Genomic DNA, 23,018 nt, shown 5'->3' on the forward strand with positions numbered 1-23,018 from the left:
TTTGGTTTTTGAGTTTATTTATTTATTTATTTTTTTTTATTTTTTTGAGGCAGAGTTTCACTCTGTCGCCCAGGCTGGAGTGCAGTGGTGCAATCTCGGCTCACTGCAAGCTCCACCTTCCGGGTTCACGCCATTCTCCTGCCTCAGCCTCCCTAGTAGCTGGGACTACAGGCACCCACCACCACATCCGGCTAATTTTTGTATTTTTAGTAGAGACGGGGTTTCACCGTGTTAGCCAGGATGGTCTCTATCTCCTGACTTCGTGATCTGCCTGCCTCAGCCTCTCAAAGTGCTGGGATTACAGGTGTGAGCCACCATGCCGGGCCAGAATCTTTTAGATTATTAAATGAAAACTAGATAAAACAGAAATACCTATACTACATATCACAGATTCTGAAATGTTGACTTTGGTGACAAAGTTACTAGTTTTTATTGGACTTTGACATGAGTTAACCCATTACTATGCTTATCAATAAGGAATAGTTCATGGTAAAGCTATTGCCACTTTATTAATTTAATTTTTAAAAGTTCATAATAGCTATTTTTCATGAGTGGAAACATTTAAAAGCTTAGGCTGTTTAGGCAATTTAATAGCTCATATTCATCACAACTCGTGTGTAAAGGAAACAAATAATTAGAAGTAGTAATACTGGTTGCACTGAGGTTTTTTTTGGTTTTAAAATGTCTCTAGGCTGGGCGCAGTGGCTCACGCCTGTAATCCCAGCACTTTGGGAGGCCGAGGCGGGCGAGATCGCGCCACTGCAGCACTCCAGCCTGGGTGACAGAGTGAGACTCTGTCTTAAACAAACAAAAATAATGTCTCTAGGACTGATAAGCTGTACATCTTGGATGTCATCGCTGTGATTAACTGACTTGACACCAAATGCCAATTTATAAAATAATGCCAGTATAATATAGCATTATAAAAGAATATACCCTTCAAGAAGTTTACAGTCTACTTTCTAGTACTCAAAATCGAATAATTTGCTTTTTTTTGGCTGGAGATCGGAGTTTTATAACTCAAATCAGTCTCCTGGAGCATTTGGGGATCAGTTTTTAAGGATAATTTGGTGAGTGGGGGAAGGCAAGTGAATAGAGAGTGCTGATTGGTTGGGTTGGAGATGAAATCATAGGGAATTGAAGCAGTCCTCTTGCTCTGAATCAGTTCCTGGGTGGGTGGCCACAAGATCAGATGAGCACTTTATTGATCTGGGTGGTGCTAGCTGATCCATCAAGTGCAGGTTCTGCAGAATATCTCAAGCACTGATCTTAGGAGCAGGTTAGGGAGGGTCAGAATCTTGTAGCCTCTAGCTGCATGACTATTATAATTTCTAATCTTGTGCCTAATTTGTTAGTCCTACAAAGGCAGTCTAGTCCCATAAATGATTTGCTTCTAAGTATCACTTTCTTGAAATCACTGGTTGCATACTGAATTTCTATGATTGTTCATATATCAATGAAATTAAATCTTTCAATAAAATTTAATAAGTTTGTCTACTTCATAATGAAGACATGCTCCATGTCCTATGGAGATAGTGCTTAAGAAGTATATTTTTGGAAGGAATAAACACATGAGTAAAAGTATATATGGTATGTTTCCACAAACCTTGAAATGAGTAAGGGGCTACACTAGCTAATTCATTTGGTTATTCAACTAAAAATGTTTGGGTCTTTACATTTTTTATTTTGATGCAGTTAGCTAAGGCTCAGTTCTTATAGTTTTACTTCAAATAATAAATAGATCACATCTATTCATTGAATATGCACCCATTCTATCAGGCATTTTGAAGTTCTTAGACAAAATTAAATAAACTGACATAATCACTTAGCTATTAGATTCCTCCAAACATCTCTCACAAAACAGATATTACTTGATTTGTTGTGTTTATAAACAGTAGTGGAAACAATTCTGTTCTCTAATTTTAAGCTGAAAAATCATGTCCTTATTAATTCACTGTAATAATTTTTTATTAAATTTTATCCCTTCTTAGATTAAATGCACATAAATTTGATGTACAACTTTATAGTTTAAATGTGTCTATTTATGGCCTAATTTCAACTTTAAGTGAAAATAGAATTATTAAGAAATATTCACTGTTACATTTGGCTAGCAATTCATCATGGCATTAAGGTACTATTTTCCATGGTTTTTCCATCTTGGGTTATAATACTGAGACATTTCACTTGTATAGTTCTGCATTCAATTTTTCTTCCAATTTATTTCCTGCAAGGTAATTCTGAGTTATAATTGTCACTCTATCCTTATTTGATACATTGGTCGCCTTTCTCTCCTTATGACTGTCTTTTTGGTAAACTCAAAAAGTGAACAGGGGCCATACAGTTAAATTCAAAACAGGAAGTCATATGATGTTCCTTTATACTCCTACCTTTCATGATTGACTTGGCTCCCTCTGCTGGTTAGTAATATAATTCCTTTCTTAGTTCAATAGGGTATGTGTTAACATTGGTGAAATATTTGGGGTGAATAAGCTTGGAGTTAGAGCTTCTTATATGTTGATTCTCTAGCAAATTTTGTGTTTAGCCAAGGTTTTAACCAACCTAGGCCTTACTTATCCATAATAGAAAGGGACTTGGTATCACATGCCTGAAAAACAAAATTTTTATTAATGCCATCTTAAATAGACTTGCCAACATCACAATACTGAAATCTACAAATAGCAAATAAAGTGAAAGAGTAATATTTAAATTGTATTAAAATATTTTAGTATAATATAATCCTTATCTTATTTGCTTTCTGGTTAGATACTTTTCATTCTACTTATGCAATATAATGCCTCCTTTTTAAATTCTATACACAATTCCTTCCTTCCTAAGTTTCCCCCTGTTAAATCCTATACACAAGTGTAAGTACATTTATTTAAATATATAGAATGAGTTGGATGGCAAATGAGAGCTACCTATTTAAGAAATTATTTACTTTGGCTAGAGAGAAAACATTTATTGAAAGTTTATTTTTCGGAGGGAGAAAGAAGTTTCCACCATTTTCAGGGAGTAATTTGTTCCTATGATAATTAATCTGTGAAAGACAGAAATTTGCTTTGCTCTGACTTATTAATAAACACTTGTTTTAAGATTGAAGGGAAGGTGGGAAGAAATAGAAACAAACATATATTTTGCCCCATGTTTATTATTGTGCTGTATTGGACATTTTAGATTGGAAAATGTGCCACAACAGATCAATAATAGTCACAGATCTACACACAACAAATGTAGGTCCACTAGGAAAATAATTCCTCCTCACAACTTTAACCGTATTTGACATTTCTACTAACAACATACTTTATTTCCTACCCTTTGCCTTAAGATTACCTTTCTGAAACCAGTATCAGATCTCTAAAATATCCTGGTACTTCCTCTAAAATCCTTCACTAGTTCATAGGCAGTCAGATCTAACATTCCTTTTTTCCCCATTTTCTAAGGAAAATCTGAACTGTAGATTTTTAAAAACAAAAACAAACACTTTTTTCAGCCTGTAACCCGCAATAAGGAATATATTTTACAAGGTAATCTAACACATATACACATGAACAAATGTTTACTTAAAAACACATACCCTTACCATCTGTGATGTACTTTTATTGTCTATTCTTTTCTATATTTTAAATAAAAAATGCTAGTCATAATGCAATAAATTAATTTCATGACCCATAGTGGTACTATAATCCACAGTTTAAAACACTGGTCTGGAGCAGATGCTTTGACTACAAGCTAACCTACTCAAGAATGCTGTTAAAATGAGCACCATAGGCCTCTCTTCATACTTATTTAAGATGTTTTAAGTTTTTAATAGATTTTATATTCTTCCCTCATAAAAACACTAATTTCTTAAATGATGTTTTTCCAGATTAGTTCAGTATTAAAATACTTGACTAGTTTAACTCTGGTTCATATGCAGAGTATGTGTAGGTTCCAAAAAGATTAGGCTTTCATGAAACTTTATGGTCTTAAATAATTTTACATTAAAATATTTCAGAAGTGCATTTTTTGAGGCCCTTCCCTCTGTGTAATTCTTATGCATTACACAGTGAAACTTGTAGTATAACGGGGAACTGGTCACTTTGACTTAGTAACATAAGGTATAGATGCATGAAAACATAAACAATAAGTCCGGGCACAGTGGCTTACGCCTGTAATCCCAACATTTTGGGAGGCCAAGGCTGGGGGATCACGAGGTCAGGAGATGGAGACCATCCTGGCTAACACGGGGAAACCCCATCTCTACTAAAAGTACAAAAAATTAGCCGGGCGGGGTGGTGGGCGCCTGTAGTCCCAGCTACTGGGGAGGCTGAGGCAGAAGCATGGCGTGAACCGGAAGGCGGAGCTTGCAGTGAGCCGAGATTGCACCACTGCACTCCAGCCTGGGCGACAGAGCAAGACTTCGTCTCAAAAAAAAAAAAAAAAAAAAAAAAACCATAAACAATATAGGAGTGTCACAGGATTATAAACAGATGGCATGGATAATAGAATCTACAAGTTTAGAGAAAATTCGTAATTATAGGTGAAAAGTGTTAATGAAAGGAAAAAGCTTGTTCTTAAAGGATCAGAATAGGCCAAGATGAAAAAAGGCATCCATGGGAAAAGAACTGTTCATTTCTACAATTTTAACAAAATAGATAATCTATGTTGAATAAAATCCATAAATACTATTTCCAAATTTGATTAAGGTATTTACTTTGAAAACCTGAAACAGGAACGTATTTACAGTGTTAAGTGATTTGATAATTTTGTAGCTCTGCCCTAAAAATCAATATCCTTAATTAACTCTTCATCAGTTTCTTAAGTCATCTGTCATCCTAAAAGCAATTTAATTATTCTAAATGTTAAATAATTTTGGTAGTGTCTAATCTATAAAACATACATACACTACCAGTTTTTTTTTTCTACCTTTAACAAATTCGTTCCCATAAGAGACAATTTTATCACTAACAAAGGATAACCGGCAGGCATAAAATAGTGAGTAGAAAATGATTTTCTAAAATTTTTCATTTCTATCATTTTATAGAGAATTGCATTTATCTTAAAGATAAATATTCTTCAATAAAAATAACAATTCAAATTTTTCAGTTGTAGAAATTCCTGGTGATGACATTTGATACAGATAGTTTATACCTGAAATCCATTTAAAATTTTTAATCAAATCTTCTGCAATTCATTGATCAAGAATACATACGAGACTATCCAGGGATATTCCTAGCAAAGAAAACTGAGTCATGCAACTCAGTTCTTGAAGCAAGGAGGCAATTTAAAGTTAGAATAAAGGTTTACTGGGCTATCCTCAATGGACAAGTGGAGGATATAAGTCACCTGATTTGGAACATAAAAGACTTAAAAATGTAAGAGCAAAACAAATGGATGGTATTGGGAAAAATAATTATTAAGAAAAAAAAACCAAAGACAATGAAATGAAGAAAACACTAATATTAGATTAATAGATTCTATGTAAGATCTCAACTTGGATACTTAAATTTATGCAAGCAAAATACCATTTGATTTAATAGAGAAATACTGTGATATGAATTGAAACAATTTCTTTGATTCTATAACCTGGAAAAAAAAAAGGTATAAACTATATACAAGTTAAAACCCTCAAAGGCAGTGTTGTGTTTTCATTCACTGCCATGCATGAGATGTCTAGCATAAAGCTAATTAGCGCCTAATAAGTCCTCAATAAGAAAGGGAAGAAACTAAAAAAACTTAAAAATTTTAAATTAAATGACACAATAATGCCAAGACTTTCCAAAGTAGATTGACTGTAGCAGCTGCAGTTACCTGGACATGCAAAATTACTAGTTTACCAGTAACATTTAAGAAAGCAGACAAGAAGATAATTGTGCTTCTATTAGCGAACTGAAATAATGGTATTTTGAAACTGAGTGAAAAACACATTCTGAGCCATCTGTATTAACTTAAAGCTGTTCTGAAGATTAATGGGAAAAATAATAACGAACAGACGATTGGATTTACTAAACGATGTTTGATTAATTGTATTAATGGTTATAAAATACCTATCAAGGCTGTCTTTTCTTGTCCAAAAATTCAATACGTGAAATATGAAAATTTGTAATACTATAGCCAAAGCCTTATTGCATAGCTTCTAGCTTACTGATATATTTACTTATTTTAATTTAAAAAGCCTATTTTTCCAGCCACTAGGAAATAAAATTTCTCATGTTTTATAGTACTCAAAAATCATGATTAAGTATATCTAATGCTAACCTAAGTGTAAGCAAACAGCAAACTAAATGGTGAATTAAAATATCCACACCAAGCCTGACCTCAGCTTTCACTGAACCTTTTCTTCAGAAGAAAACTAAAAATAAATTTCACTAGCATTTGCTTTGCTTGACAGCATAATTGAGTAGCAACCAAAGTAGCCATATGTGGTCCTTTATGTAAGGCCTCCTAGCCTCAGAAACACACACCTTTTGAATTACCGTGCCTGGTACCCATTTGTGCCCTATAAATACTTGCTGGATGAACTTTTCCAATAGTGCTAGATTTGTTCTGAGCCAACCAAATTCTCACTTTTAATGTATTTTGCAAGACAGAGGACGACAAGATGAAGAATGCAGTTTGAGACTCAGGAGAGCAAAGATAATTGGCTCAGTATGGATATGATCATTTGATGCACTGTCCTCGGGCATGCCCATTTACAGAAGCTTAAAAACAAATTTTATCCCTCGTTTGTGGGTTTCTGGTGTTATGGAGGGCTTTCCAATGTTTAGAAGCAATATATTTTTATAGAATTCTGTAATAAACGTTTTTTAAATCTTTTATAAAGCTCTCCGTAGCATATAAGTACATATTAAAGACAGAAATGGGGGAGCATCAAGGCCCTTATAATCGTCATTCATTCATTAACCACATACTACGCATCTACCGTGTGGCATTCTAGGCGGGGGCCGTAACACCAGTGCAGAAAAACAACCTCTTGCCCTTTTAGAGCTTACATTGCACTGGGGAAGGAGAGATAAGATAAACAAGTACGGATATGTGGACTGTCCAAAGGATAAAATGAGAAGGGGGCTAGGGAACTTTCAGTTTAAAAGCACCCGCGGAAGCACCGAGTGACACGAGCAAAATCCTGAAGGTGAAGGAGCCAGCGCTATGGACGCTCAGGGAAGAGTCCTACTCGCAAGGATGCCAGGGCAGGCCCACCCCCACCCCCAAAGGCGCACGGGGACTTCTGCCGCGGTCAAGGCTTTGGCTCACTCCCCTAAAGACGGGAAGCCATTCGCAGGGCCTAGAGAAAAGGAATGACAGGATCTTGGCCCCCTGAGTGGCCTGAGGCAAAAGGAATAATCTAAGCAAGTTTTCCTACTTACTTTTAGCGCACTGGTACACAAATACACAATACAATTCATATAACACGAATTTCGTCCCGGTTGAGTAAAATTTCGCTTACCTACTGCATTTTTTACCGAAAATAGCCCCTTTTTAATTTACACAAACTTAATAAAGAACTGTGTAACGATGGAGTTACTTCTTGTTTTACAATTTAAGAACTACAACAACCATAGTACTGTACACATAATCACATTTTGTATTCCAGCCTTGTCCAGCGCCTCAGTGTTCCGAACCTAAAGAGGAAAACGATGTTTGAAATCAGCTGGCCGCAGGCCCGCGGGTCGCCCGCAGTCACCGGTGGCTGAGTCGGGGCCGGCGGTTCTCCCCGCGCGCTCGGCTCCACCCACACCTAGAGGGGGGCGCCGGGGCCGCAGCGGGCAAGCTTCTCGCTCGCGCAGCGTCGCCTACAGGCCTTTATCTCGACGATTAGAGAAGAACCCAAACCTCTGCCGACAAAAAGCAAGAGCAGCGGAGACCGCGTATTTCCAGAAATAAACGCGTCACAAACACGATTCCAATTCAATCCAGCCAAGAGTCGTCTTCACCTCCAAAGGTTGCGTTCTTATTCCGCAGAAATAACACGCAGTCGGGCGTAAGGTCCCGGCTCTCAAAAGGCAAGGTGTACGATCCATCCATCCATCCGGCTGCAGGGACACCATTTAAAACGGGCATCATCGCCGTCGAATCGCGGGCGTCCTCTGTGGGGCCGTCCGGAGATCGGCTCCCTAAAGCTAACGGCGACCTGGGACAGCCAGCGCGGCCTCCAGCCGCCGCCGTCGGCGACCTGAGAGCCCGTCCGGGCTTGAGTGCCCACCACGCTCACGACCACCACCGAACTCGGGCGCCGCTCCTGTCGGCCTCCTGGAAAATAAAGACAGAGGAGAGCCGGCCCGCCTGTGTCGCAGGGCAAACGTCGCTCTGAAGCATCGACAATACTGGCAACATCCACAGCCGCCCTGCGGGGACGGGGCGTAGAGGAGAGCTGCCGCCTCCCGGCTGCTGGCCCCGGCTGGGCCCGGGTGCGGCGCGGCGCGGCGCGGCGCAGCCGAGGACGCGAGCCCAAGTGGCGGCAGCGGCGGCGGCGGCGGCGGTGGCGGAAGTGGAGTGGGGAAGAGGGGGTGGTTGTTAGTGTTTGGCGCCGGCGGAGGGAGTCATTCCTGCAGCTGCACTTCCGGTCGGCATTTTGTTCTGAGAGGGAGAGACGGAACGAGAGAGAGACACACACAGGGCTCCTTCCCCCCGCCCTCCCCCCCCCCCCTCCGTCGGTACCGACTCACCCGACACCACCAAGCCGCAGGGAGGGACGCCCCCGCCGACAGGAGAATTGGTTCCCGGGCCCGCGGCGATGCCCCCCCGGTAGCTCGGGCCCCTGGTCGGGTGTTTGTGAGTGTTTCTATGTGGGAGAAGGAGGAGGAGGAGGAAGAAGAAGCAACGATTTGTCTTCTCGGCTGGTCTCCCCCCGGCTCTACATGTTCCCCGCACTGAGGAGACGGAAGAGGAGCCGTAGCCACCCCCCCTCCCGGCCCGGATTATAGTCTCTCGCCACAGCGGCCTCGGCCTCCCCTTGGATTCAGACGCCGATTCGCCCAGGTAAATTCCTGCTCTTTATTTCGGCGGCGGCGGCGGCGGCGCCAGGTCCTCAGCGTCTCTCCTCCTCGCTCCCCTCCCCGCCGTTTCCTTAGCGGCCCCAGGTCTCTTCCACAGGCGAGTCTAGAGTTCGCTCCTCTCTGGTGGCAGCCGCCTTGGGTAGCGGTGGTTTTGTACCCTCTCCCGGCCGGCTCCGGTGGCGGGGACTGGGCTCCTGCCGGGCGGCCGGGGAGGCGTAGGCCCGGCGGAGAGTGCAGGCCGCGGGCCAGCGGAATCTACTTGAGCTCGGGGATTAGGAGAGCTCCGGGCTGAGCGGAGCGACTGCTGGTCGGTGACAGGCCTTGCCCGGGAGTGGAGCCGTAGCTAGTGAGGAGGCGGAAACAATACAACTAACAGCAAATGTGCCCTGATCGTCCCCATATTTACAACTTTCCCGGTCCGGGAGTGGGGAACGTCCCAGTGAAACAAACAACCCCCCTTCTTCCCCCTGTGACCCCATGAAGGGAGGAAGTAGTTTCAGTTAGTGAGACAAACGTAAATACTCAGACGCGGATCCAGTGGTAATTCTTTCTCTTTCTAAAACTTGTTTGGACGTTGGAAAGTTCATAAAGACTCATTTTCTTTTTTAAAGAATTAAATCGTCCACATGAATATTTAATACAGAAAAGCATACTGTCGTAGACACTGCACATCTCCCTCTCCCCAAGAGCTTTTATCTTGTTGTTTGACAGTGTGTTGTTGCACATGGGGTTTTTATTCAAAGACAAGTATAAAGTACTTGACAGGTTTACTCTGCCACTTTCTATTTGTATGCGTTATGTAAGGGCAGTTTTAAACGACTATACGTAAAACACTCAGGTACTTCCTGACCAAAACGTGTAGGAGCATACAAAGAATTTTAAGTGTTTTGAGAATTGTGCTGAGATGCGGGTAAAACCAATTTTTTTTTTTTCAAAAAAGAAATTAAGTTATAATCCTTGGGAGGTTAAAAAATTGTAGAAGGTGCCATCCTTTCATGTCAGGGCAGTTCTTCTTGAGGTCCCAGGATTGTCATTGGCTGTTTGTGCCATGATGTTTGACTGTGTAATGAGAGAGGTGTCATTTTAATAGGTCAAATGTATCTGTAAATGCTGGAGAAAAATATCAGTTCTAACTTGACAAGTTCTAGTTCATGAGTAAGTTAAGTGTTTCGAGCTTGTTTATGGAGGCGTTCGTAATGTAGGTTGGTATAAGGGGGAAACACCAATTTAAAATTCCTCAGTCAGGCAAATTGCTAGAAAAATGTACCTGGGTTACACGTTTTGATACTTTGTTTCATATTCGCTGAAGGAAAACTTTCATTGGTTAAAATGAAGCAGCATTGCTCAGCGAAATCCCTTGTTTTACTAGTGTTTGTTACATTGGTTCATATTTTTTGTGTCATTAAATTATTGTCACTGTAGAATAAGTTATTTTGTGGAGGTTATTTTTGAGTTTAGCGTCCTGCTTACAATAAATTGTTTCACATGTCCTGCGAACGTACGGATAAATGTTTAAAAGAATGAAGTTAATATAGCTGTCACGTACTAGGCATGTTTTTAATGCTATAAATCCGTGTAGTAGTCAGTAGCGTGTCCGTGATTTGTATTGGTCAGGGAGCAGTTTGAATTTTAAAAAGCCTGAAGCTCCTGCTGAGCCCCAATCCCGGCCTCCCTCCCTCCCACTAATCTCCCATTCCTGTCTTTGTGCTGCCTGCTCCTGTTAGACACTGTTTGCTACGGGGCCTCAGGCCTACTGCGGGTGGGGGGTGTACGACTGGGGGGCATGCCAGGGAGGGAATGCGGACGGGAGGAACACTTCACATCTTAAGAAAGCAGAGGGTTTGCTTTTTTGGGGATGGGGGTGATAAGGGCTTCATTATAAATGTTTAAAAGCCCTTCATATATTCCTGTGATTGTCTCTACAACTTTTATTTAATTAAAATACTAAGATGTATATCAAGGGATAAACATTTTTACAGAAGATAGTGGAAAGAGGAGTTGTGCTTGCTTAGTTTTCACGAACTGAAGCAACTTATTTTTAGAGGTTGTCTTATGCAGATGTTTGAGTAAGTGTGTTAGAGATAGATTTATGTGATTGATTCTTTTTTTTCCTGAGACTTTGGAATTGTTATAATGAATTAGTTCTTCCCAACTTATTTTCCCAATTCTACATATTTAGTAATTTGTGAGTAATATAGGTTGTGTGATAGCTTTCATAATGATAGCATAAACATTTCTTTAAATTTAAAAATATGTTTTGTTTGGTCCAAACAAATTAAATACGTCATTTTTAAGGGAGAAAATATTGTGTAAAATTCAAATTGTAAAATTTAAACTTGAACTTTAAATCTCTGATAACCTAGTTGGAGAGAATAGTTTGTTTCCCTAAAGAGTGTAGAGTGTTCTGCTTCCCCTCAGTTGGTTGGAATATTCACCAGTGGCTAATCATCTATTTCCATTTAAAAAAAATTAAAATTCAGTGAAAGGAGAAATCAGAAGTGTTCCAGTAACCTTATAATCCTAGTTATATTATTTGGAGAAATATTTTCTCCTACACCTAAAGGAAATTTCAACAGTGTCGCTTATTGTTTCTCTTGACTCTGAAGAGTTGTCAATAACTTTTGTTACTTGAAAAGAGATTTCAAGTAAATAATGAAAGTAAATCAGAGTTGAATAGTAAATAGATAATTTTCAATGTTTGAGAAGTGTTTATAGGATGCTTCCTTTTTAAAGTTATTCAACAATTTGTTTACTAAAGTTATTTGAGAACATTTTTGAACCTGTTCTAGAGATCGTTATGATATTTTCTGCTTTTAAGGAAAAGTTATACATTACTTGAAAAAAGAAAAACTGTCTACTTGAGATTCTTTTTAGGGATGAAAAGTGAAAGTTTTTACTATGGCAGTAAACTTGGTTCTTCATAGTAATCATTATTAAATTTCAAAAATATGAGCAAAGCTATGCCAATACAAAATTTTCTTTACTTGCAGCCGAAAAATGTATTTTCTAAGGCTTCTTCAACTAATTTCATATTTAATTTTTTGGTACCAATCCATCATCAAACTGTCATAGAAATGTTTGAACATATCTGTGTTACATGTTTGATATACCCCATTGTGGTATTTTTACTTTCTCAAAATAAGATGTAGTAATTAATAATATAAGAGTAAATAAAAACCAGGAGTTTGAGTTTTATTTAATTTTATTTAATCCTCCTTTCTGGTGCTTATTAGGAAAAGCATAATTTGGAAGAAATTCTAAAATTTTAAATTAAGATTTCAGTTTTATGTGAAGTGATTAGGGAGTCTGAGATAAACAATAATTCCTTTTAGAGAATGTAACTTTAATTCTGTTTATCACATTTACTTGCCATAAAAATGAATGGGAAATAATTGACTAGGAACCTTTATAGAAGCCTGACAACTGTTCAGTTGAACATGCTTATTTTAATATCCTGAGCATACTAGGTTAGGTTTGGTGGTAATTTATGGTCTTATATAGCCTTTAAAAATTGTTTTAAGATGGACTTTTTAAGCAAAGTTTTTCCTTTTTTCAGCAGTTGTCATTTATAATAATTCTTGATATTTTAAAACTAGTCCTTTTTCAAGGTGACCTGAGTTCATTTAAAAATATTCTGATATCCCTGTGAGAGAAGTGACCAGCATGATTTCTGTTTAATGATGAAATAGTTGACACTTAAGAGACCATATGATTTGTGTAGATTCATGTAGTAAGTCAGCGGGAGGATAAGGGATTCCCTGACACTAGTGTTTTCTTAGATTATGTTGCTTTAAGAAATGTGTGAGCTCTGGTCTTGAAGCTAGGTATTGCTCAGTGCTGACACTGATACCATTTGTTACTTTTTCAATTATCTAGGTTCAAAGTGCATTTTTCTCGTCTTTGAGAGAGAGGATACCTGTTTCTTGGTTGTATTTTCCTGGTATGAAAATAGAGTGGGATTTTAGTGTTTCTGGTTGATTTAAAAGGAATTTTAAACTCCATGTCTCTTAAGGCCATCATTGTAATTTTAAAGGTTATTTTATGTGCTTAGAATATTTTGCCCAAATAAGTAATAAAAGTAATTTTAGGTATTTGTCTTGTGTGTAATTTTTCTTGGTGTAAATCTGGAGTCAGTTTTATTGAATTGAGTTTTGTCAAATTGCATTATGTTTTAAGGCATATTTTTTTCTATTCCCAAAGTTATATCATTAGGAGAGATCATCGCTTGATGTAGCATTGCCAGCTAAGATTTTGTCACATAAGATTTTGAGGACTTATTTGCCAGGAGTTAAGTCTGTCCCCATAATATCTCATTTAATCTTGTAACATGCCCAAAAGTAGAAACAATCATTATCTACAATGTACAGATGAGGAAACCGAGGCTGGAAAGGTTTAGAAAACTGCCCATGGTCCTACAATTAGTAAATGATCAGTCTGATTTACATTTGTTCTTATGGCTTCAGGATTCTATGTATCTAGTTTCAATGAAATTTTAATATTATCTTTTGGGTGTTAGTTGATTTGATACTTGCCAGTCACTTAGTCAAGAAAATTGTGTACTTCAGGCAAAGAAGCTGAAATAGAATTCAGGATATATATTCTGTATGTATAATACTTTTAAAAATCAATAACTCTTTACCATCTTATATTTAAAACAATTTTTGTTAAGCAGTCTGTGAAGCTTTTAGTTCTTTTAAGTATTTTATATTGAGTTGAAGTTGTTTGTCAAAGCATCTGTTGTTAGAAAGACAAAATTCAGCTTTAGAGAGTCATTTCATTCATAGAAATGTATATGACCAATTGTAGGATAGTAGCTAAATCTATAAATTAGTATGACTGATCACTTTGTAAAGTGCAGTATTTTTATAGCCAGAGAATGTTGATCGTTATAGTCATCAACTTGGGAGGTTGTGCGCTTATTCCAGAACTGTTGCCATTACATACAACCTTATAGGAATTCCTTTTGTGAATACCTTTAACACATTTGAAATAGTCTTTTTCTCATCTTTATGACAAATCTTTATTTTCTGGGGTGAATTTGAGTTTTAGACACTGTACAATATCACTTGAAACTTAGTTTAGGGATTTTTTTTGTGTCTGGCACTATGTTGAATGCTTTATGTTTGTAATAGGTAGTATTATTGAATGTTTCCATGTGACAGAAACTGTGCGAGGGAAAAGGTTTTTCGGTTCCTCAAGGTATTGAAAAGTTGAATATGAAGTTGAAGGCAGTTGTATGAGAAAACTGAGATATAGAATGATTACGTGACTAGCCCAAGGTCACACAACTAATAAGTTCAAGAAAGTGGAGAAAGGATTTCAGAGTTGATACTTTACCCATAAGCCTTAACCAGGATACTGTGTATCATGATTTGAACCACCCAACTCAGTGAAGTTAGTGATACTGTTCTCTTTTTACAGAGGAAATTGAGGTTCATCATGCTTAAGAAACTTATTCAGGGTAGCAAACCTAGCAAGTGTTAGAAGTAGGATTCCAGCTAAAATGTATCTAATTCTTAAACCTCTATTCTTTACATTCTACCACCCTGGCTCTTCAAAATTTATAATACAATTTTTAGTGAAAGGGTAGCCTTGGTTATGAAGTTAGTGACACTGTTTTTCTTGTGGAGCTTACAAGAGTAATTCTAAAATGTTTTGGTCAGTTGTAGCTAATTCATTATTTGATTATAGTCTTTTTTATTTTTAAAAAAACCACCTTGTTACTTTACTTCATGTATAGAACACAAAATGTTTGTATATTCAAATATGCATATAAACAGGATATTGATTTTTAAATGCATGTACTGTGGAATATATTAAATGAAGGTATCTGTGGAATAGGTAACTTTAGAAAATTTGGCAAAAGCTATTCTCAGGCTATAACAATACTGAAATTTTAAAAAATGATCAGTCATGCTCATTTATAGATTAACTGTATTTTTATGGTTTTGTTGTGACTCTTGTTACTTTTAATAATGTTAAGCATTAAAAAAATTCCCAAGAATGCATTGAATTTTCAAAATAATTCATGTAGGTAAATTGCTTTGCCATCTTACGTGTGTAACATATCTCTTAACATGGATATACCAATTTCCTTTGAGTTCTCTTTTTTACATATTTGTCCTTTGACAGAAAAGAAAAACTTTTTCAGAAATTAGCAATATTAATTTATTAAAATAATTATATATACACTTTTGCCTCTCCTGAGAAATTCAGAAGCTGTGACATAATTTTAAAATGCTGGATTTCCTTTTGTGAGAATTAACATATTTGGGTCACTTATGCAGGTGAAATGCAGAGTTATTTTTATATGAGCACTATTGAAAAAATACTATTCTAGATACATTAAAACTAACAATGTCTAAAACACTAATAAATTGTTAAATTCTGGCTATAATTTACTTTTAAAATATTAGTCTTTATGACTGATATTTTTGATATTTAATTTGGTATTTGTAAAGCAAAAATGTCCTTTAATCCTGGCAAGGAAATACATTACAGAGTTTACTCAACACTGCTACTTGTCAACCTTTTCAGTATTTTAAAACCTGCCTTCAGTTGTCTTTATTTGAATCAGATTGTGGGTTGCCAATTTCGAGCTAAAGACATCGATCATCTGAGTGTATGCTCTATGTAATTTAGTTTTTTTTTGGTAATGACCAAGTTGAAATTTTACATGGTTTTAAGTTGGGCATAACTCCATTTATTATTTATTTATTTTTTATTAATACTATTCTTTAAAATTGATGCACATGAAAAAATTTCTTCCTAGGATTCTGCGTATACCTCAGAAAGCTCTAAGATTGAGAGTTGAAATGTCATGACCTGAAAACTACTGATTCTTTCCCCTTTAAGAAAAGAATTCAGAAACTAGTATTTATTCCATAACGTTACCTTCAAGTTATCCTGAAAGACGCATGTGACATACGCTTTTATTTCACTCTACTAATCTTTTTACTATTTTCTCTTTCCCTTTTCTTATGTATCTCTTCCTTTCACTATCAATGTCCATTTCATCTCCCCCAAAGCAAATTTTTACATACTGTGGCTAATACAGGTATTTGTTGTTAATGTGGATGATCTTGTAATGTGTTACTTTCCCTGATGAAACCCAGAGCAGTTTCAGAGGCCTCAAATTCTGAGATCTTCGTAAGTTCAAAATAGATTGCCGGTGGAAAAGCATTGACATTAACCATGAAAATATATATTTGTGTATTGTTCCCACTTCTGTAGACATATATTACTTTTCAAAATGTCAGCTCAAGGACCAGAAATTTTTTCTGAGGAGAAAGAGAAAGCATTGCCTTTGCAAAAGTTTCCCTGATCGTTCCATTTCATAGCATTTGTACAGTTTTTTACTTGTATCTCTTGATAAAATAATTTGTTCCTATATTCGTCAGCCATACTAAACCATCAGCTCTGTGAAAGCAAAGAGGTTTTGTATCATCTTCATCTGTATGTCTATAACATCATCACAGTGCTGCTCCTGTTTTAGGTATTCAATATATATTTGTTGTTTAGTTAGAATTGAGCCATATGGTATTTCTTAAAGGTATGTTTTTAAATCTAAGATTAGTGAATGGCAAGTACATTTCTCTTAATTTCAAAATATAATTTTTTTAGGTAGAGCTGTGTCCTTGAGGGCTTCTTGCTTTGGGAGTAGGAATATTTTATTTACATATATTCCTAACAATATATACATAACTTTATAAAAATAAAGAAAAATTTAAAGCAGAGTTCCTTTTTAAGCTGTTAGTGAGGATCATGAAGTACAGGAAGGGTTTTTTGTTCTGATTCCTTAGGCAGTATAATTGGAGTAAGATACTGGAGTATTGCAAGAGGTGAAGTATCCAAATACTTTTCTTGTTTTAATCTTTGGATTTATTGCAGTTTTAATTTTCTTTGCCAATTTAAGTATTATATATAATCAGATAAGTTAAATGATGAGAAATACGTTACAGCACATAAAAAATGCTATTCAGGGTCAGCAAAGCCTGAGTCCTGTCCTCTCGCTCTCCTCCCCGGACAGCATGAGCTTCACCACTTGCTCCACCTTCTCCACCAACTACCGGTTCCTGGGCTCCGTCCAGCCAGCAGTGCAGCCAGCGTCTATGCAGGCGCCAAGGGCTCTGGTTCCCGGATCTCCGTGTCCTGCTCCACCAGCTTCTGCGGCAGCTTGGGGTCCAGGGGCCTGGCCACTTGGATGGCCCAGGGTCTGGCAGGAATGGGAGGCATCCAGAACAAGGAGACCCACCAAAGCCTGAACGACCACCAGGCCTCCTACCTGGACAGAGTGAGGAGCCTAGAGACCAAGAACCAGAGACTGGAGAGCAACACCCGGGAGCACCTGGAGAAGAAGGGACCCCAGGTCAGAGACTGGGGCCATTACTTCAAGACCATCGAGGATCTGAGGGCTCAGATCTTTGCAAATACTGTGGACAATGCCTGCATTGTTCTGCAGATTGACAATGCCCATCTTGCTGCTGATGGCTTTAGAGTCAAGTATGAGACAGAGCTGGCCATGTGCCAGTCTATAGAGAATGACATCCATGGGCTCTGCAAGGTCATTGATGACACCAGTGTCACTTGGCTCTAGCTGGAGACAGACATCGAGGCTCTCAGGGAGGAGCTGCTCTTAATGAAGGAGAACCACAAAGAGGAAGTAAAAGGCCTACAAGCCCAGCTCGCCAGTTCTAGGTTGACCGTGAAGGTAGATGCCCCCAAATCTCAGGACCTCGCCAAGATCATGACAAACATCCAGGCCCAATACGACGAGCTAGCTCAGAAGAACCAAGAGGAGCTAGACAAGTACTGGTCTCAGCAGATTGAGGAGAGCACCACAGTGGTCACCACTCAGTCCGCAGAGGTCGGAGCTGCTGAGATGACACGGAGCTGAGACATACGGTCCAGTCCTTGGAGATCCACCTGGACTCGATAGGAAATCTGAAGGCCACTTCTGGAGAGCAGTGTGAGGGAGGTGGAGACCTGCTATGCCCTGCAGATAGAGCAGCTCAACAGAATCCTGCTGCACCTGGAGTCAGAGCTGGCGCAGACCCAGGCAGAGGGGCAGCACCAGGCCCAGGAGTACGAGACCCTGCTGAACATCAAGGTCAAGCTGGAGGCTGAGAGCGCCACCTACCACCGCCTGCTTGAAGATGGCAAGAACTTTAATCTTGATGATGCCCTGGACAGCAGCAGCTCCATGCAAGCTATCCAAAAGACCACCACCCGCTGGATAGTGGACGGCAGAGTGGTGTCTGAGACCAGTGACACCAAAGTTCTGAGACGTTAAGCCAGCAGAAGCAGGGTACCCTTTGGGGAGCAGGAGGCCAATAAAATGTTCAGAGGTCATTGGGGGAAAATAGGCTATTCAGTTAAAATAGTTATCTGATGACTGAAATATTTTTTTAATATGTCAGGTGTATTGAGGTATAATTTATACAGTAAAACTCAGTCTTTTGGGTGTACAGTTTGATGAGTTTTGACAAACATACACAGTCTTAAAACCACCACCACAATCAGAATATTTCCATTACCCCCAAAAGTTCCGTGTATCCCTTTGTAATCAGGTTCCTGCCCCTACTTCAGCCCGAGGCAACTAGATCTGGTTTCTGTCTCTATAGTTTTTCCTTTTCTAGAACATAAAAATGGAATCATATATAGCCTTTTATGTCTTTTTTTTTTAAAATTTAGCAGAAAGCTTCTGAGATTCATTCATGTATCAGTAGTTTGTCAATGACTGAACTTTAAAATTGTTAACTTTGGTGATGCTCTTATGAAAGAGTATTATCAAAAAATAGTACTTTGAACAATGGTAGATATTTCTCTCAGATTTTGGCAACTGCCTTATTATTGAACATTTTACTTGCTCATTTTTACCCCTCGTCCCCCAAATTTTACTTGCCTGTTTAACCCTCACCCCCCAAATCTAGTCTAATTGACATTATTATATGGCATTTATTTATATTAGTAAATGCTGTTTAATGCTCTACCAAGCATGTGAAATAGACCTACTCTCTTTTTCATAATTAAAATAGGTAGCATCTTGCATTTTGAACATATAGCAAATAGAAACTAGAATAAGAAATGAGGGATGGTGCAGTAATACTAAAAACTTGAGTTTACATTTGCTTTAGGTTTAGTGTTTGTAAGTTTGTGCTAAAAATGGAGCATAGATTATAGTGAATAACAGTCACAGCCTCTCTTCCAATGATTAAAGTTAGAAAAGCAGTGCTCTTTACTGAAAGTTGGGGGCAGATAATGAGAAAAGAGTCATTTTCTGGACATTGTATTTGACCACCTTTTCCCCAACCCCTTCCTTTTTGAAACAGCTTCCTCTCTGGGATATTCTCTTCTTGTTGTTTCCTTATGTCTTTGACCTCCCATTTGTTAAGTCTTTTGCTAGGTCTTGCTCCTCTATCTACCCCTTTAAATATTTGTATTCTCCAGGAGGTGCTTCAAACTTATTTCTGTTCTCCGTTCCTGTTGATCTCATTTATTCACATGACTTGTTACATGCTACCTGTATGCTGATGACTCACAAATCTATCTCCAGAATGTATTTCTCTTCTGAGCCAGATCCAGCTGTCTACTAGGTACCTCCTGATGTCCCACGAATAACAGAAATTCCATAGTATGTAAGTCTGAACTCATTCCTTAATTCTTCCTTACTCTGACCTGTCACCCAAAAAAAGAAAACTATTCTTAAAAAATACGTGAAGTATGTTAATATTTTCACTATTAACTCATTTGCCTAAACTAGAAATTCGGGATAATCCTTGACACTTCTTTACCATACTTCCAGTTCAGTTGTTCACCCAGTTCTGACATTTGTAACACTTCCCTGAATTATCACTTGAATCTACCCCTCCCCCAATGTTTTGATTCTGTGAGAGGGCCTGAACATACAGTTTTCTCAGATTTAATAACTTCTAGTATTTTAAGAAAGATTTAGAGGTAATTGTGAAAGTAATATGTATTTAGTATTGGATTCTTTTACTTGTATGCTTGGGCTCTGGTATTTAAAATTAAGGGGTAATCTTTAGTAACAGTGACACTATATAGCCTAAATGTGACTGTGTTCTGTTACATCTAAGATTTTGGACTTTTGACTTACAGCCCAGTTTATCAGCTGGAAGACTTGAACTCATTTTTTATCTTTCCATTCTTGCTTTTAGAATACTGCATTTCATGGAGTTGTATATTCATTTCAATACTTTGTGTTTATGTGTTTTGGAGCAGGGTAGAGGAGAAAATGGGAATGTATAAGGAAAGTTAAAGGAAGGACTTTTGAATTGACTTTCCTATACTGTGGAAACAAGTTTACTTAAACAACATTTTCACTTTTATTGCAAACAACAGAAAACTGAAGAAATGTTGTGGGATATGATACCATTCAGATGCTAGGCATGCACATATTTTTAATGACAGGAGTTAGATGTGTTGTAACAGTATTACTTGTTTGTGAGTTTGGAAATTAATGTTCATGGTTTTGTATAACTTTATGATATTTCTTCCTTAAAATAAGAAATTACCCCTCCAGCCCACAGTTTGAGCCAAATGGTCTGCTTGAAATTATTAGTTTAAATAATCCTGAGTGCATCTTTTGTAAAGGGCATTTTAAAATGTAATGCTGCCTTGAAAAACAAGGCAGGCATTTTCTTCGTTATATCTAGAGTTTATAACTAAAGAAGTAATATGTGCTATATTTTGCTCTAATGCCAAGTACCATATTTTGGAATGAATAGAATCAATCTAAAGGCAGTTTACAAAGGCTGAAGGGAGACCCAGTTTGGTAGTCATTGGATCTCTTTGGTGGCTTGCAGATAGTAAGCACTCAACAAACAATTGTTGAATAAATGAATTTGAATATATTTCAGTTTGGGGACATAGGACTAATTAGAGTGACAGAAGATGGGTGGGGCTTGCTAAATACTGAGCAAGTTTTATAGAGGAAAGAAAACATGAAACCCAGAAATGGTGGACAACATTGACAGCAAAGAATTGGTGTAATTTAGTTAACTATTTTTATCTGGACAATAAGGTTTGTTTAGTTGGATAAGAGAAAGATCTATATACAGAAGTGTTTTGAGTTCTTTCTACTCTTATTTCCACTCTGGCTCTACTTCTGAATCCCCATGTTCACTGCTAAAGAACAAATTGTAGGCTTGGGGCTAAAATGATCTGCATAATCCAGATATTCATATTAAGAACTTGGAGGAGGTGTTGGGAAAGAGGTATTTCTTACAGTTCTTCAATCTTTCCAATTACTCATGTTTCTTAGTATATGACAGGGTGCCACTGCACTGTCCTCAGTATTCATATGAGGATGTCTAAAAACTAGAATTTAAAATCACATATAATTTACAATAAGCTTGTAACTGTCCTAGGATGAAGTTCAGTATCCGAATCTCTAATAATTAGTTACCTAGCTGTTGAGCCACGTTGCCATCTACTCTGATTATCATACGGTTCTTAATGATTCTGATATTTTAAACTGGAAGATAAACACCACAGTTTTAGTGTGTTTTATAAAAATTTTATAATTCAGTAACAATCCATTCCTTTATTTTCTTGGAAGCCAAAACTACATAGTTTTCTGATATGTTAAGCTTAAACTGTGGAATTTAGAACTTAAAAATTTTTAAGAGCTTCAAAGTTGAAGACTTCTCTTTTTCAATTGTAGAACCAGTGTGAAAAAAAAAAACTACATGCTATTTGGGAAATGGGAAAAATATCAAATTTTATGTTTTTCCTAAGTTTCCTATTAAATTTTTACATAAAAATATTTGTAATGAATGTAATTATGGTTAAATACATATATTCATGCTATAAATTTATTCCTCTTTTAACATTGGCTCATAAAGATTTTCCTAGTTTTCTATATAGTGTTCATAATTCTTTAAAATGTTGCCCAGTATTTTGTCAGTGGATGAACCATAATTTATTCGTTCTATTCTTTCGTATTTTTTGCTTTTACTTTTTTTCTATATAAATAATGAGGCAGTGAACATCTTTATATGTAGTTTTTTCCCCCTTTAGGGGCTTTATTCGCTTAGAGTAGAATCTCTTAAGTGGAAGTAATCCTGTAAGTGGAAGTTGGGCCAAAAGTTTTGAACATTTTTGTGGCCTTTAATATATATTTCCAAAACTAATTTTATTCTGCTGTAATCTTTATTTTCATTCACATCTTAATTCATTCAGTAGATTCATTGTATTTTTCATATAGAATACACACTTCCTATGAATATTATTAGGTCATTTAAATGCTCCCTTTTCCCACTATTGTGCCTATAGTCTCTTTTTATTATATATTTTTAACCTCTTGATGATAAACAATTGTGGCTTTTCAAACTGTATGTGTCAGTTCGAGGTATTATACAGTAAAATTAGCATGGGATCTAAACTGCTATTAGCCAAGTGACATTTAGGCCAATTCTTAACTCAAGCCCATGTCTTCAACTGTAAACTGAAGAGGTTCTCAGCTTTTGAGATTTCATGGACTAGTCAGAACAAAGCAAGAAAGTGCTTTTCTGCAGAAATAAAGTAGTAAGGATATTGTAGGTTGGAATGTAGTAAAAAGAAAAGTAATGTCTAGGTAAGACCCATTACTTAGTCTTAATATTTGAAATGTGAAATACCCAGTGTGATGTGAACATGGTCATGATCTCATATTCATTCTCTTGTACGTCAAACACTGAGTGATTCCTATGTCTTTTCTCAGGAACTGTTAAGGCATTGCAGATGGTGAAATAAAAGACTTCAGGCAGGGCGCAGTGGCTCATGCCTGTAATCTCAGCACTTTGGAGGCCGAGGCGGGCGGATCACGAGGTCAGGAGATGGAGACCATCCTGGCTAACACAGTGAAACCCCGTCTCTACTAAAAATACAAAATAGCCGGGCGCCGTGGCAGGCGCCTGTAGTCCCAGCTACTTGGGAGGCTGAGGCAGGAGAATGGCATGAACCCAGAAGGCGGAGCTTGCAGTGAGCCAAGATAGCACCACTGCACTCTAGTCTGGGCAAAGAGTGAGACTCTATCTCAAA

At 37.7% G+C, this 23,018-nt stretch overlaps 1 protein-coding gene and 1 pseudogene across 1 annotated transcript; one reads left to right on the forward strand and one right to left on the reverse strand.

Moving 5' to 3' along the window:
• Positions 1–3,128: 3,128 nt before the first annotated feature.
• Positions 3,129–12,992, reverse strand: LOC116456746 (uncharacterized). The gene is made up of 3 exons (XM_058430103.1): positions 12,892–12,992; positions 8,646–8,761; positions 3,129–8,556 (listed from the first exon to the last, which is right to left on the reverse strand). The coding sequence occupies exons 1-3, from the start codon at positions 12,990–12,992 to the stop codon at positions 7,976–7,978; spliced, it is 798 nt and encodes a 265-aa protein (XP_058286086.1). The 3' UTR covers positions 3,129–7,975.
• On the forward strand, positions 8,467–19,868 carry LOC131381702 (keratin, type I cytoskeletal 18-like; annotated as a pseudogene).
• The last annotated feature ends 3,150 nt before the right edge of the window (positions 19,869–23,018 follow it).

This window comes from Hylobates moloch, unplaced genomic scaffold, assembly GCF_009828535.3.
Source record: "Hylobates moloch isolate HMO894 unplaced genomic scaffold, HMol_V3 SCAFFOLD_17, whole genome shotgun sequence".
Classification (NCBI taxonomy): Eukaryota; Metazoa; Chordata; class Mammalia; order Primates; family Hylobatidae; genus Hylobates; species Hylobates moloch.

Bases quoted from the DNA above. Each gene is read 5' to 3' on its own strand.
- LOC116456746 (XM_058430103.1), bottom strand. From the start codon at position 12,992: ATGGCCTTAAGAGACATGGAGTTTAAAATTCCTTTTAAATCAACCAGA. The intron at 8,762-12,891 runs GTATCCTCTCTC...TCTCCCACATAG, and splicing joins AAAATACAACCAAGAAACAG to AAACACTCACAAACACCCGA. The intron at 8,557-8,645 runs GTGAGTCGGTAC...TCTCCCTCTCAG, and splicing joins CTGCGGCTTGGTGGTGTCGG to AACAAAATGCCGACCGGAAG.